This window comes from Nestor notabilis, unplaced genomic scaffold (genome assembly GCF_000696875.1).
Source record: "Nestor notabilis isolate BGI_N333 unplaced genomic scaffold, ASM69687v1 scaffold6278, whole genome shotgun sequence".
Lineage (NCBI taxonomy): Eukaryota > Metazoa > Chordata > Aves > Psittaciformes > Psittacidae > Nestor > Nestor notabilis.
In genome coordinates, this window is record NW_009941451.1 from 18,816 (window position 1) to 34,461 (window position 15,646).

Here is a 15,646-nt window from a genome sequence, read left to right on the forward strand (position 1 = left end):
GAACGAGAAGAGTGCTTGCAGAGAGAAAGGGAACGATTAGAAATTGAAAGGCAAAAGCTAGAGAGGGAAAGGATGGAACGGGAGCGTTTGGAAAGAGAGCGTGTCCGTATTGAGCAGGTGTGCGTATTTCTGTTTTGGGCTGCAGTGCAGTATCGTTTTGGAGTATAACCCAGTTGGCACTTGCAGTGAATTTTTCTCTTCACCCTTTCACCCAGCCCATAAAAGAATCAACCAAACACTGCAAAGTCCAGAGTATAAATCTTTATCTTTTTTGCTTGACTTGTGAGTAATTTGATAGCAAATTCTCATTACTGGTTTATGTGGTGGCTATACGTGTCTGTCTCTAAAAAGAAACTACATCAGATCACATTGTCATACAAGCCTTCTGTAACTTTACCACATGTTCCCTAGAGAATATCAGTGCTAACTTAATGTGTGTGTTCCTGCACAACAAATACAGTAGCAGAGCAAGAACTTAACTGGAGATACTTCTACCTAATAGCCAATAGCTTCTCCAGATCTGTTGTCTAGTTTTTTTTGGAAAAGTATTCCATATGCTTTTTAATCTTAGATGCTATCCAAGGATTAATTGTATTAGGTAGCCTATGACAGAAAATTAGCAAGTATATGGAATTAATACTTGATAACTGTTACATAGGTATCTCTAATAAAGGCCTGTTCTGTTTGTTGTGTTTGTTCACCCTTCCCTCTCATCGCAGGAACGTCGAAAAGAAGCGGAGCGTATTGCACGTGAAAGGGAGGAACTTCGTCGACAGCAGCAGCAACTGCGTTACGAACAGGAGAAGAGAAATTCTTTGAAACGTCCACGTGATGTAGATCACAGGTAAGCCAATTCTCAGACCATGGTTTGACGGTGCTCAGTAAAAGAAACTGATGCTACGCTTGTGTCAGACTCGAAAATGCATTTGTACCTGGAACAAGTCTTCACAGAAGAGCTGGCTTTCAGGTGTTTGGTTTTGACATCAGTTTATGCCAAGCATGAAACCTACTTTATCTGTAGGAGAGTTTTGAAACAAGGGAAGCATCCTGTGATTTAATTCTTATAGTACACAAAGAGCTTAACACATTTCAGTACGTTTGCCGGCAGCGTGTGCTCGCAGCCCAGAAACCAACCGTATCCTGGGCTGCATCAAAAGAAGTGTGACCATCAGGTCGAAGGAGGTGATCCTGCCCCTCTACTCTGCTCTTGTGAGACCCCATTTGCAGTACTTTGTGCAGTGCTGGTGTCCCCAACATAAAAAGGACATGGAGCTGTTGGAGCAAGTCCAGAGGAGGGCCACGAGGATGATAAGAGAACTGGAGCACCTCCCTTACGAAGACAGGTTAAGAAAGTTGGGGCTGTTCAGCCTGGAGAAGAGAAGCTGTGTGGAGACCTCATAGCAGCCTTCCAATATCTGAAGGGGGCCTACAGGGATGCTGGGGAGGGACTCTTCATTAGGGACTGTAGTGGTAGGACAAGGGGTAATGGGTTTAAACTTAAACAGGGGAAGTTTAGGTTAGATATAAGTTCTTTACAGTGAGGGTGGTGAGGCACTGGAATGGGTTGCCCAAGGAGGTTGTGAATGCTCCAACCCTGGCGGTGTTCAAGTGACATAGCTGAGTGCAAGGTGTCCCTGCGCATGGCAGGGGGTTGGAACTAGATGATCTTAAGGTCCTTTCCAACCCAAACCATTCTATGATTCTATGATTTGGATCCATGTAACTGATGAGGATTCCTTTGTTTTGTTTAAAGGAGAGATGATCCTTACTGGAATGAGAATAAGAAGATGGCTCTTGATACCGATGCACGTTTTAGTCACAGTTCAGATTACAGTCGCCAGCAGAACAGGTTTAATGATTTTGATCACAGAGAACGGGGACGATATCCAGAAGGTTCTTCTGTTCCATCATCTTCTTTTGATAGGTAAGTTTAGATAACAGGGCAAGTGTTTGCCTGCCCACATCTCTTTGCATTTCACTTCTAACTCTTCAAAATTTAGAATAGTGCTAAAGGCTTTACAGAGTTCTGATGCAATAGAATTGCAGTAGTGTTCCAAAACTTCTTGTGTCTTCAGGGTTGGCCATTTATACCATGGAATCTAATTTGCTTTTCTCTGAGGACTTTAAGTTAGCTGCCTGGTGGTCTCTTCTGGGTAACACTTCAAAAGAATTGTTGTGATTATTCCTCTTTCACATCTAGCCATAAGTGGGTTCCAGTGGATTAGATCTGTCCTACATGGGTTATTTACCTTCTTAAGAAGCAAGGCTAGAAGCAACTGATACAATCAGAGTTAAGAGCGTTTCTTTCCCAAGCCACAATCATGAGGATCCACACAGTAAATTTACTGTGCAGTAAATGCTGGTTACAGTTCCATTTTTATGTTTCCATTAAACTTCTGCAATAACCAGTTATAAAGTTAAGGCCACGTAATTGTGGTTTCCAGACTTGTACTTTTGTGCTGCAGTGAACTAATACTATATTTTGTAGCTGACTCAAAATCTAGCATTCCTTCTGCTTCATACCAGGCAAAAAGAAGGCCCTACAATTGCTTAAATTATACTGACCAAAAAGCGAACTGATAAATGCATAAAGAAATGTTAAACTGGCTGTTAGGACTCGAGCTCAACATCACAGTTGTAGAAATAAATACAATTTAGGTGGGAAGGATCTTTGAGATGCATGTCACATATATGGTGATAAACATGTAATATGAAGATATTTTTGTATGCTCACGTTGTGCTTCCATGTGCAGAGAAGTGGGAAAATGAGAGACAAGCAAATGATTTTTTCCTACTTTAACAACTTAGGCGAGAACGTTTTGTAAATCAAGGTGAAGCAAAAAAGACTCGTCCAACAGCACGAAGAGAAGAGCCAGGGTTTGAGAGGTATCCCAAGAACTTCAGTGAGTCCAGAAGAAATGAACCACCACAACCAAGAAGTGAACTTCGAGATACAGACAGACGAGAAGTGCGAGGAGACAGAGATGAAAGAAGAACAGTGATAATTCATGACAGACCTGAAATACCACATGGTCGACATCCAAGAGAGACTGGTTCAAATCCACCTAGGCAAACAAATTGGAAGAGCGAGGGAAGCATAAGCACAGACAAACGGGATGGCAGGTAAATGTTCTGGCTAATCAATGAACTAGTGAACGTGCTGATTCTTGTGGAGTTTACCCATAGTAGCAATTCCTCAAGAATCACTGTGCAGAGTGAGCAGACCCCCTGCTAAAGAATGGCAAAGTCACTTTCCAAATGCCTTAGAAAAAATTGTGTGTAGGTTGTCACATACGCTAAAGCTCATCTGTAAACTTGCCGCTGACTCCCAGCAGCCTAGTCCTAACTGTGTGTAGCAACACAGAGTAAGGAGGCTTTTGTGCAAGAATGCAGATGTAAACAAGTAACATGCAAGCTCTAACTATTCAGAGAGCTACATAGATCTGAAAGAATGTTTCTAAGAAGCTAACTGCAGCTTGCGAGGAACCCGAAAAATGAAAGGGAATCTTTGAAGTCTGCATGTGCTGTGATTTGGTACCAGTTCTCTTATACTGAAACCAAAATTTTGATAAAAGCAATTTTTACAGAAGCGAGAGGTCGGATCGATCAGGAAGAGAAGTGTCCGGCCACGTGAGAGGTGCACCTCCTGGCAGCCGTAGCAGTGCTTCTGGGTATGGAAGCAGAGAAGGAGAACGAGGCGTGATGGGAGAAAGAGGGGGAGGACAAGTGAGTCATCTTCTTGTGTTTGTGTGCATGGGTGAGACAGGAAAATGCAAAATCACCCTGGAAAGTGGCTGTGTACCGTCACAGCAATGACCACCAAGCCTTCTGGCTATTGGGAAGTTAGTTCATTTTAAAAGTTCTTTTTTTTCTGGGTGTTTTAATAAGCCAAGAAATTGCAGAAAACATCCCCAATTCTTTTTGTCTAGCATCTTTCAGGTAGGTCAGAACACCACCGGAATGAGTTGCCGATTAGGCTTTTATGAGTTTGTTGTCACGTGTTTTCAGGGTCCTGACCTTGCGTTGCCCACTACTGCAGCGTTGTTTGTTGTAATCTGCAGAGCGTTGTTGCTGAGAGAAAGAAAGAGAGAGAAAGTCTTCTGTAAGACTTGTCTTTGAAGTCTACAGACCAGACTGGTCCATGCCATGAGATCTTGAAGCATTTAAAAAGAATAGTCTTTCTCTAGCTATATGGAACATAGTGCTTATACAAGATCAGGCCAGAACTGGGAGTAAAGTATGAGTCCACTGCACTTTACTCCCTGCATACCCACATAGGCATTGTTGCAAATTCCGTTTTTTGTTACTTTTAACAGGACTCTTGTAAGCATGGGTTAGCTACCTCTGGTCTGAAGTCTTAAAAGATGCTTGAGTTCTGTATATTTTAAGTTTATACTGTAAGTTTAGCTTTCTTGAAAAGCTTGTTTCCTGCTGAAAAAAAAAGAGTACTCCTTTAGTTCTGGAAATGACTGTCACTTTCTTCCTAGCACTATAATGAGGACAGACACGTTGTTGAGCGCCACAGTCGTGAAACTGGACCAAGGAAAGAATGGCATGGACCTAGTTCTCAAGGAAGTGGGTATCATGACACAAGGAGAATGGGAGATGGCCGTGGAGGAGGTGGCATGATGTCTCCGCATACAAGGTACAAAAAGTACTCCTTCCTCTCAACTTGCTAGTGAGCTCTCAAGCGTAGGTTATGCTTAGGAAGTATGATAGCCTCGGTGCAAGCAGCGTTACTTTCTGTGGACGGGTTGTTGCGGCGCAGCACACAAACCCATCTCTCCCATGGCAGCACATGGCTCCACAACTGTCGTATTGCTCGTGGCAGTACTGTGCACCTGCACAGAAACAAGTGACTTCTTGCAAAGTCTCTTCTCTTGCATGGTTTCAAGTCTCTTTTGAGACTTAGAGTTTAACAGTGGGGTGATACGAGACGTAACTATGTTCTTACTTGTACACCAAGAGTTTGGATACTTACCATTACTTAACACTTTTTTAAAACCTTTGTTTCCAGTAATTCTTCACCAATTAATAGAGTTGTACAGATCACAGGCAATTCCATGCAGAGGGGAAGTGGCTCAGGATTTAAACCATTTAAAGGTGGACCTCCACGAAGATTCTAAGACCTACAGCTGCTTGGTTTCAAGATAACTTATTGAAATCTCTTGTAAACTTTCTCTGATTAAAACACAGGAAACCTTGTCTGGAAGTCCTGGTTAAATTTTTTTAATTTAACATGATTACTTTCCTCTCAATTTTGGAGGCATTTTAATAGTTACGTTGTAATTTTGGATAGTTTTTGTGTATCTTTGATAAGCATTTTCCCTGAGGCACTAAAGCTGTGTAAAAAAACAAATTGGAACCAAAATATTTGTTAATCCTGTATAAAAGAATAGTTTGCAGCCATGTGCTAGTAGTTTGATTTACCAGCATTAGCTCTGTGGTGTCACGCTTTAAGGTTAGCTACTTCTCACAACATACACAACTCTAACCTCCATTTTGAAGGTTGTCCAGGCTATTCTCTCTGCTTTCTAATTTGTAGAGAACTAAGATTGTTCTTTCATTACTGGGTATTATGTAACCTATTTTTGCAGAAGGTCCTGTTACATCGAGTGCATTATGTGTATTCTTGCAAATGTATTCTTTTGAAATAAACCTTCATATTCTGTATAGCTTCTAGTAAGTCTTTGCAGCAGTCTTTGGGGAAGGAAGACAGTGAAGCAGACATGTTGGTGCAGCAAATCAAAACACAGGTACTGTTAGCTTCCAACTAAAACTACTTTGTCTCCTTCACTATAATTGAATTGAAAATCTAGAAGCACAGTTGATAGCACAAGAAAGGTTAGTACAAATAATAGAGGAATACTCATGTGAGGCCTAAAGAAACAACTTTCAGTCTGTTCTTTAGCAGAGCTGCAGCAGAACTTTGATATGACTGGTTTTTACACAAGACCACCACAAGGAACTTTGCTTATAGTGCCTGAGGAATCCTACACATTGTTCAGATACACCTACAATTGTTGATGTGGTCTCAAGCACAAGGGATGCATCTTTGTAAACCTTCTGGTTTTGTTTAACAGTGAATGGCCCATGTTAAATCTTTCTTGATGGGCCCCATCAGAAGTGTTAGGTACTCAGTCCAAGACTTACCTATCGCCCACTCAGCCTAAGACTGTAGTTACAGTGCTGCTGTTCAGCAAGTTAAAAAAAGGCAAATCTAATCCACCACATAGCTTTACCAGACTGGATAGTGAACAGAAATGAACATAGGACCTTGCTAACAGAACGTAAGGTCTTGTAAAATAGTCTTTGAATAAGAACTGGAATCTTTTATTGGTCCAGACTGTCTTTTAAAGATTTAAATAATGAATTCTAAGGCAAGAGCTCGTAAGAGCATGCTCACGTTGCATATGGATCTTAGCTGCAGTCTGTTTGCTGTGTGGAAGAACTGCTAAGTATCAGCAGTGTTTCAGAGCAATTAATAGCAGCATATTAGTTAAACTAAGTTGGTTTTGAGTAAGGAGCAAAGATGGGAGGAGAGAGGAACCTGCTACAACAGCATTTTCTAGAATTAATCCTCTGTGAATATTTATGTTTAAACAGGATAAATACACTATCAGCAAGTGTGTCAGGACACATTTATCCAATAAGTAACTTATCTTGGTGCACTTGATACAACTTCTCCATTGTTCAACTCTCAGACAAAAAATTAAGAAGTTCAGTTTACTGAGGGGTTTTCTGCAGGAATTTCCAAAAGAAAGTACAAGTTAAACCAGTGCATTTTAAACCCAACGTATCCGTGTGGCTGCAGTGCAGGCTGCTTTAGATGTGACAACATACACACAAACGTTTGCTCCAGGATGGATTTGTAGTGACTGGATCAAATGGGAAATACGAAAGCTTCTGCCTTTAAAAGACAAAGCTATAGGGAGATGCAGAACTGGAGATGTGATTAATCTTGCCAACAGTAAACAAGCCTGGATAGATCATTTAACAGCTGGAATGCATACATAGTATTTCCTGACATTCTTGCTTATTTTTTAAGTGTTATCGTGCATAAGATACTTGATTTAAAAAACTGAAACAAACGAGGGTGATGGGAAAGGGGGGATGTCTTGATTGAAATCAAATTGCCAAACCCCTTGAATTTATGAAACGCTCAGATCAGAAGTCTCTCCTTTGCCAGAGTGAGGTGGTTTGTTGGGTTTTTTTAAGGATTTCAGCCAACCTTTATTATTAGGAAAGAACATAAATACCTAAACAAAAAGTTTATTTAAGTTTGCTCACTTAAATTTATTTACATATAACAACTTTCAGAAGACTGTTAACCAAAATAAATCTCAGTAGGTTAAATACCTTAAACTATGGAGAGGCTGATAACTGGAGACACTTTAAAAGAGGAAAGAACATAACAGTGTTTTCTTCCGTGGTACACAAACAAGAAGGAGTATTAAGATACAGCTCTAGACTTCTCTGAAACTTATTTAAGTGTTCAAAATGGTTTTAACAATTTACAAGGAAAATGTTGTTTCCTTAGAGTCTTTAAAAACATGAATACAATATAAACAATTAAGGCTTTTAAAATGCAAAACATTCAGTAGTTGAACTAGATGCCGTTACAACATGGGATAATGGTGTAACATCGTGATGAAGAGGATTTCAGGCGCATACATTGGTACAACTGATACTGCAGGACCAGAATCAAAGGAGTTGTGCACTTCTGAACTATGCTTTTTAAAAGTGTAACTTCTTCCCTCTCTTGGCAAATCTCCAGTAGCTTATATTAGCTTTGATTTTCGGATTTCCTTCTAATAGTAGCTATAGGGAGCAAAGTAAACATTAGGTAACTAACAGGCTCACAACTAAACTGCTGGTTCATCACGGCAGTTGCACAATTCTGGTGGGTCTAAGCATGGCCTCTTGAAGACATCACTGATCTGGGTGTCTTTAAGAACTTTCCTAAAATACACCAATCTTTTTAGATTCAAATTATATATATATGTGTATATCTATATATATATATAAAAGGAGCCAGTCAAGACAGTTAAAGTAATAAATTAACACCGGACAACTAGGGGCAACTTCTGCAGGATTCATTTTTGTATGTCTATCTGCTCTTGTGAGATCTCACTCTAAGTACTACATGCAGTTCTGGTGTCCTCAACATAAAGAGGACATGGAGCTGTTGGGGCAAGTCCAGAGGAGGCCACGAGGATGATAAGAGGACTGGAGCACCTCCTGTACGAAGACAGGCTGAGAAAGTTGGGGCTGCTCAGCCTGGAGAAGCTGCGTGGAGACCTCAGAGCAGCCTTCGAGGGGGCCTGTAAGGATGCTGGGGAGGGACCCTTCATTAGGGACTGTAGTGACAAGACAAGGGGCAACGTGTTTAAACTAAACCAGGAGATTTAGGTTAGATAGATACAAGTTCTTTACTGTGAGAGTGGTGAGGCACTGGAACAAGCCTGGCAGTGTTTAAGGCCTGGTTGGACATGGCCTTGAGCAATCTGGTCTAGTGTGAGACATCACTGCCCATAGCAGGGGTTGGAACTAGATTTTAAGGCCTTTTCTGACAGTAACCATTCTATGATTCTGTTTCACCAGTTTTATCCATAGTTTCTTTAATAAGCTTACATGTATATGTAGAAGGTGACTATCAAATGTTGTACAAGTAATAGCTAGACTAGATAAAAGCATAATCAAAAATTATTTATGAAAACCTTGATAAAAACTTCTTTCACTGAAAGCTATAGTGTGAAAGTTAAACCAAAACTGTCACTTAAAGCTCTGTAAGGTTATTGTGGGGGAACTGATGACAGTATTGTTCATTCCCTTATAAAGACAGTTGCTGTAAGGTATTAACATTCTGCGACTTTGAAGTACCACTATCAATTTTTGGGGGGCCTGACCTGTAAACAGTGATTACAGACTGCAGAAATACAGGGGAAAAAACCTCAGACCGTCCATGACTGACATAATTTGTCCAACAGCAATGGGAGAGGAGTATTAACTGTTTCCTTTTTGCGAGGACAAACTGTATCAAAACCAGAAGCCTGCCTATTCAGTGAAGGTCTGTGCTTTAATTGTGTGTCCTGTCACACTCTCTAACAGAATGTAACAGCACTAGTGATTTCAAGAGTTACCAAAATACCAGTGAAGAAACATGCTAGCACAGCTTTGTCTCTTGAAATCATTGTACCCCAAAGAGAGAGCATGTAAAAAACCCAGAAACAGAGGAAATACAGACACGTCATTATTGCAACTATTCATGATAGAAATGCAAACGCTGACTTGTAAATGTGCAGGTTCATCAGTTCACTCTATCTATCTGCACTGGTTCTTGAAGACAAACGGCTACTATCTTCCAAGCAAAAGGAGGATTTTCTTTCCACAGCAATGTTTTTCCTACAGTAGTTAGGGGGTGCGATTGGCCAAAAACCCCAAAACACTGTTAGTTACTCACCTCATCTAGAACCTGTTTCAAACTTTGAAGGACTTCACTAGAATTCAAATGTAAACAAAACCAGTAATTAATGAACCAGCCCCTTTTGGCTCTGGCTGATCTACAGCAACAAAAGCGCTACAATTAAGAGACCACTTGATGCCCTGGCACCAAAATATGGAAGAGACAAATTGAAAACAATAGGCATAAAATGCTGAACAGGTAACATACTGAAAAGCTGGGAAAGCTGAAGACAGTTAAATTCAAAACCAAACGGAATTTCTTCTCTATAAGTACACAGGATAATGTAACAGCAGCTTTCCTCTTAAAAAAAAAGAAAGAAAAAAAAGAAAAGGAAAAAGAAGAATTAAACCCAGCATAGATTAAACTACATTTGGTCTGTGATTTTTCAAAGGAATAGTATTGGCCATCAGCTTCCTCAACCCTCTGGAAGCTCCAGCTGAAGCTTCGTGTACAGGGGCAGTTGTTTCTCCCAGCTCTCTGCTTGCAGAGCTGGTACATGCTGGTACTTAACTACCAAAGATTTCAATAAATGATGGAACTGGCTGGTGTAAGTCTGCACTGAAGTGCCCTGTTCCTCCTCATGCCTGTATCTGGGGGGATGAAGTTGGACTGAATAGGAAAAGATTTAGGACAAGCGTCAAGTATTGCAATACTGCTCCAGAAGTTTAAAAGGATAAGACCCATTCAGCTACCACCAAGTCCTGTGACTATAGGACAGCCCTGACCTGTTCCTCCTGCAGTGCACATGAGACTGTAGGAAAAAAACAACATGTTGCATCACTTGGTTTAGAAAGAATTCTTTTCCTATTTATTCAATCCTTCCAGTGAAATTTCTACAGCTTAGATTTGCTACTGATGAAGCAGTTTGTTACTTATAAGAGGTGACTGCAGCATATATAACTAAATAACAGCATTCTCTTACAGAACCAAATGGTAACGTGGGGTTTTTTGAGAAATAATATTGTTCCATATAGACATACTACAAGACAAGAAAAACATTGTGTCAAATCATTACATTTCTGCAGAAACTTCTACATGTTCTTTAATTTCCCAAGACTGAAAAAGACAGTGTTATAAAGAGCATTTCAAGGTAGTTTCAAAGTCTATAGGAAAACAGTCATCTAATTTTCTGTGTTTCTTCCACAGAAAGGAAGTGCAGTTATAGCATGGACAGAAGTAATCACGCTAGCTTTATTATAGCTGGCACATCTAAATTATAATACAGACTTAATGACAATATGCACTTGGAATTAATACATTACATGGAGAAGTCCATATCATCATGTCCTCAGTATTAAAATCGTTAGCACTAGCTGAAGGTGGCATGGTTATGTCTACAGAAACTACACTGCGTCTTTATGAGCTGCATGAATTTACAGTAAAGGAACTGGGACACCAAATCAAATGCGGCCTTTCAACAGCATCTGGCTGAACACAGCTCATCTTGTACAACTCCTGCCTATTCTGTATTCCTTGAGATGCAGTGCGTAACAACACTAATACCTTCTTTTCTCTGACTTCATGATTTCCATTAAATTTTATAATTTACCATTGCCAAAAATAATGTTTTAGCAATGGTGAAGAGCTTTATTTACAGTTTAACTAGTCTACATCTGTTGTATGTAAAAGCATCAGAGTTGGTAAATGTAACTACTGATTGTCAGTGTTATTTCTGTGCCTGAAGGCAGATCTGTTCCTCCCTGTATGCTCAGCAGCATTTACTGCTGTAGTAGTTACAAGCATAAACATTAACTCAGCAGATTCACAAACTTGACCACATAAGCAAGCCTTAAGAAAAAATACCCAGTGCAAATACTGACTAGATATGGATGGTGCATGTAAAGGGGGGAAAAAAAGCCTGTTTTCATATTGTTATTTTGGAACTTCACCAAATCAGCAATGACCCAACCCAAGGATGAGCCCATACTCAGCTGGTTTAAGTTTGCTGACACATTGGTGTTTCTACTAATTGCAGTTTTGACCCTTTCCTTGGCATGTGCCAGTGAATCAGAAAAGTCAACAGAAAGTTGCAGACAAAACTACCAGTTATCCCAGCTTCTCCTGAAACACATTTAGAAATGTAGGAATGCCAAGCTATGCCAGGTGAAGTTTTTCAGGACTGCTAAGCACAATGTCACCTTCAAAACATTACAGGTGAAGGCTTAACTCAAAGTCTATGCAAGTTTTACTAATTGCTTCAATACGAAAAGAGAATATGAACTGCACGTTGAAACAGACTAAATGTCACGTTATTTCATCCAGCTCTGTGATGGAGAATCTAAGATTCTATGAGCTAAAGGCAGTGCCTCATGAGACACTGGTAGATGACTTCCCCTCTTTATGAATTTCACAATAGATACAACTGAAGCTGGATGGGACCTAAACTGAAATCAGGTCAGCACTAAAGGACAGTTAAGAGTTTAATTAAAAGAAAATGTGTAACTTAGGCAATCCTGTGCCCCTGTCCAACCCCAAGAGCTACATACATTTGGCTTAGTGTCTGACTATATCAAACAATATTTCACCCTTAGCCCCAGCAAGGCTCAGCCACAGCACCACCACCTGCTTCCTTAAATGTGTGATTCAACTAGTGATTAAAGCACTTGCAAGTGCCTTGCTTCATGTTTCACCAACAGATTAAAGATCCCTTTATTTATCATATTGTTACAATAAATTATTTTGTAAGCATAATATTTATACTAAGCGAGCAAACTCTTCAGTTATTTGAGTACTGAAACTGATCTGTGGATTTCCCAAACCTAACACATTCTGTTGAACATTCTGCTATGCTGTCAAGTAGAGGTAAACACAGGATCATGACTTCTAAAGATAATTAACTAGACATCTAAAGTTCTTCAAAAACCCAAGGAAGTTCTTATTTCTGCACATGAAGCTTCTCCATTAGCACAGAAAAAGGAACTGTAAATGCAGTAAAGAACTTTTGAGGTTTCAGCAAGTTCTCTAGAGCTAACTCTCCAGGGTAAAGAGGGCTCACAGTGGTAAGAGCTGACATAACGACCAGAACTGACCAGCAGGGAACTGACATTTCATAGAAGTATTGAAAATTATCAGAGGGTCAGAACAGCTCGTCTTGACCTAGAAGCATTATGAGAGTACAGAACAGAGGTACAGGGACAGACAGTACCAACCCACTATGAAATAAAGTTTGCTGCTCCTTACCTAGGTGAGAAGACTTGGCCACTGCATGCTGGGCTACAGCTATTTATGGCTAAAATAAAAACAAAATTAGGGACAAATCCCTAAATCTCAAGAGGTGCTGTAGGGACTTCTATGTTCCAGCCTCCTTCCCCCTCCGCATTTCCCTATGGCACTTCTTCCCCATCAGAGCAGATGACAGCTGAACTTAAATACATTGCTTTTCTACGGGACAACTATAAGAACAAACTCTGAACAAGAAGCTATATGAAAACACTATGAAAATTAACATCAAATTGACTTTTGTATAAATGATTTTGTATAAGTGTCATTCATCTCACCAAGTTTTCCCACTCAAAACAACACTGCTAACAGTTTATTGCTAGTTATGCTTCACAAAAAGTAACTGTACTGAATCACAAGATAAAATGCATATGTTCAAGTTCCTGCATGTGACATTTGCTATCATTAGACTATATGAATATTTTTCAGTGTCAGACTTTTCTTGTTACTGAGGTTTTGTTATCATAGCATAGATGGAAGAAATGTCAGCATTATATTGCAACCAAACTAAGGCTTATAACTTCTTCTTTTCTCTAATATGCTATGTAATGCTGATACTGCATCAATTAACTTGCATTTCATGAGTCACCTGCTGTTTAAGGTTACAGCCTTAAAAAGATTACTCCTATATAAAATGAATACAGCTCTTAATTCAATATGCTGTCTTTAAGGATGTACTTTGTATAAACTTCAGCAGTTGACTATGATAAGCATACTAATGGCAAGAAAGCTGATCTAAGCAATGAGCTAGCTGTGTATTACAGGTCTATTGTAGCAGGAAAGAAGAAAGGTTCAGTTAAATGTACATAATCTTCAGCTTTTACTTGAGTATAAAAAAAAACCAAAAGATTCAGTTTCAAGAACTCAAATTGCCTTTTATTACATACTGGAAATTTTTTTCCCAAGAACTTGTGTGTACAAGTTAAAAGAAACATTTGACAATAAGGTGAAATACCGAATGAGAGTGGAGATTGGCAATCCAATGCAAGGGTACATAGAAGAGCATATGCTTCAGCTGTAGGCTGTGTGCCTGTGATCCACAAGAGCAGCTCTGGAAAGACAATCTGAACACATATTAACTAGATGACTAGCTACAAAATGTATTTTTTGCATTGTGTTGAAGTGAATTTTCAGGAATGCTAATTTCATCCTCATGTGTTACAATCTTCCTTTGGATCTGCTGTGTTCGGTCGCAGATTCCATGAGCATCACAAGAAGAATGGTTCACTGGAGCATTTACAAAGTGCCTTTTAGAAAAACATTTATCACTATGGCAGTGCTGCTCTTTTTTTGCTAATTTCAAGAATACTTGTATTTAGATTTCACAACTACAATGCAGTAACAAAAAATTCTAGGATTCTGTCTTCCGTGCTAGTTTTTATCTAGTGGAAAAAAGTTCTACTCTACTTTTCTGCACACTTTCATATATATATTATGTAGGCATTTGGAGCATGTGCATGCTAAATCGTATAAACAGATTTAAAGTATAAATCTGTACTCTTTCACCAGAACGTGAGCTTCAAAAAAGAGGCAAATGAAGCAGTCAGAAGTAAACACTGTCTTTCTGGCACTCCATCAATATTTTGTTTTCAAAGCTCACTGTTACACATAAAAGCAATTCTGTTCATTTTTTTTCATCATCAGATACTGTCAGAGATACCAACTGTGATAGTTGCTTTTGGAGTGCTTAGTCACAGTGGGGTACAAATAAAGCTTCCAGATGTGTCTCATTTTGAATATTAACAAGCTCATCCACTTAAAACTTTTGCTACTAACAAGCTCAGCCTGTGCAGAACAATGTCCTAGATTTCAGGAATTCTTTACCTTTTTTTCCAAAGCTTCAAGACCTGTAAAGAAAAAAGGATATAAACAGAGAACTGTTTGAATTGCATGTCTGCCATCTCTAATAATCTGAAACTCTTTACTCCTTTATTGAAAGGAAACCTGAATTATCTGGGAGTTCAGACTTCATGATGAGCATTGACACTTAACACTTCTTCCTCTGTGACCAAATGACAACATTACTGTAGCTACAGTATATTAGGTTTCAGTCACGTCTGTCTGAAACTGGAAATGTTACATGAATTCTAATCTGAGCAAGCTTCTTGGGGTGAAAAGATACACACAATAGCCACAATGCTGCTCCAGCTAGATTTGTTCAAAAAGGAATTTAAAGTGGCAGTACTGTCACTGAAAATAATAAGATACAAACACTTAGCTCGACATATTTATTTTTCAAGGTCAATAAATAAATGTAAATACACAAATTTGGAAAAATCCTAGTAACAGAATGTTTTTAAACAACATTCTGGCTTCAAGTCTTTGTTATTGACACTATTGGAATATTTTCTGATCTGCTTAAAGTAGGTAAGTCATTATATGTTGGTGATCCTCCATCACACTAATTTGTTTGAAGAAGTTAGGCTCCTGCAAAGGAAAAAAGACGTCCACCTTTGCTTTGACAGAGAAAATTATCTGAACTGCATACATGAAGTATTAAAATCACTTTTCTGGGCATGACTTTTCAGGAGAATAGAGAAATCTTTAAATTTACAGTGTGTGTATCAGACACCTCCTACCCATTCATTATTATAAAAGGGAAAGTGTAACAAAAGTGGGAAAAACAAAAGAGGCATGAAAGGGAAAAAAGTGATACAAACTGGCCCTTCAGTTAATAAGACATTCTTCATCTATCCATCTAGTTTTCATTCCAGGTTTGTAACAGCAGCTTTTTACTGGTGGATGCGTGTTTAGAAACCCTCTTCCTCAAACATTCTCCAAACACCTGAAACCAGGAATGTCATATTCCACCTGTCTGCCTTAGCTTTCCCAGATTATTGTATACTAATGCACTTGCCCAGGCTTAGAGCACAAATACGTAACTTGTCCAGGAGAAGCAGCCTTTTCCAAAAGTATCTACAAATTGCTAAATAGAAATCTTTATCAAAAAGGTTCAGAAGG

General features: G+C 39.2%; 1 protein-coding gene across 1 annotated transcript in view; it reads left to right on the forward strand.

Moving 5' to 3' along the window:
• SLTM (SAFB-like, transcription modulator) overlaps window positions 1–5,671 on the forward strand; it is a 24,287-nt gene extending 18,616 nt beyond the window's left edge. Inside the window, 7 exon segments of the mRNA XM_010020888.1 lie at window positions 1–117; window positions 720–844; window positions 1,754–1,924; window positions 2,809–3,123; window positions 3,576–3,726; window positions 4,488–4,645; window positions 5,018–5,671. The exon segment at window positions 1–117 is cut by the window's left edge and continues 30 nt beyond it. Of these exon segments, the coding sequence (XP_010019190.1) occupies window positions 1–117; window positions 720–844; window positions 1,754–1,924; window positions 2,809–3,123; window positions 3,576–3,726; window positions 4,488–4,645; window positions 5,018–5,126 (1,146 nt within the window). The 3' untranslated portion in view covers window positions 5,127–5,671.
• The last annotated feature ends 9,975 nt before the right edge of the window (window positions 5,672–15,646 follow it).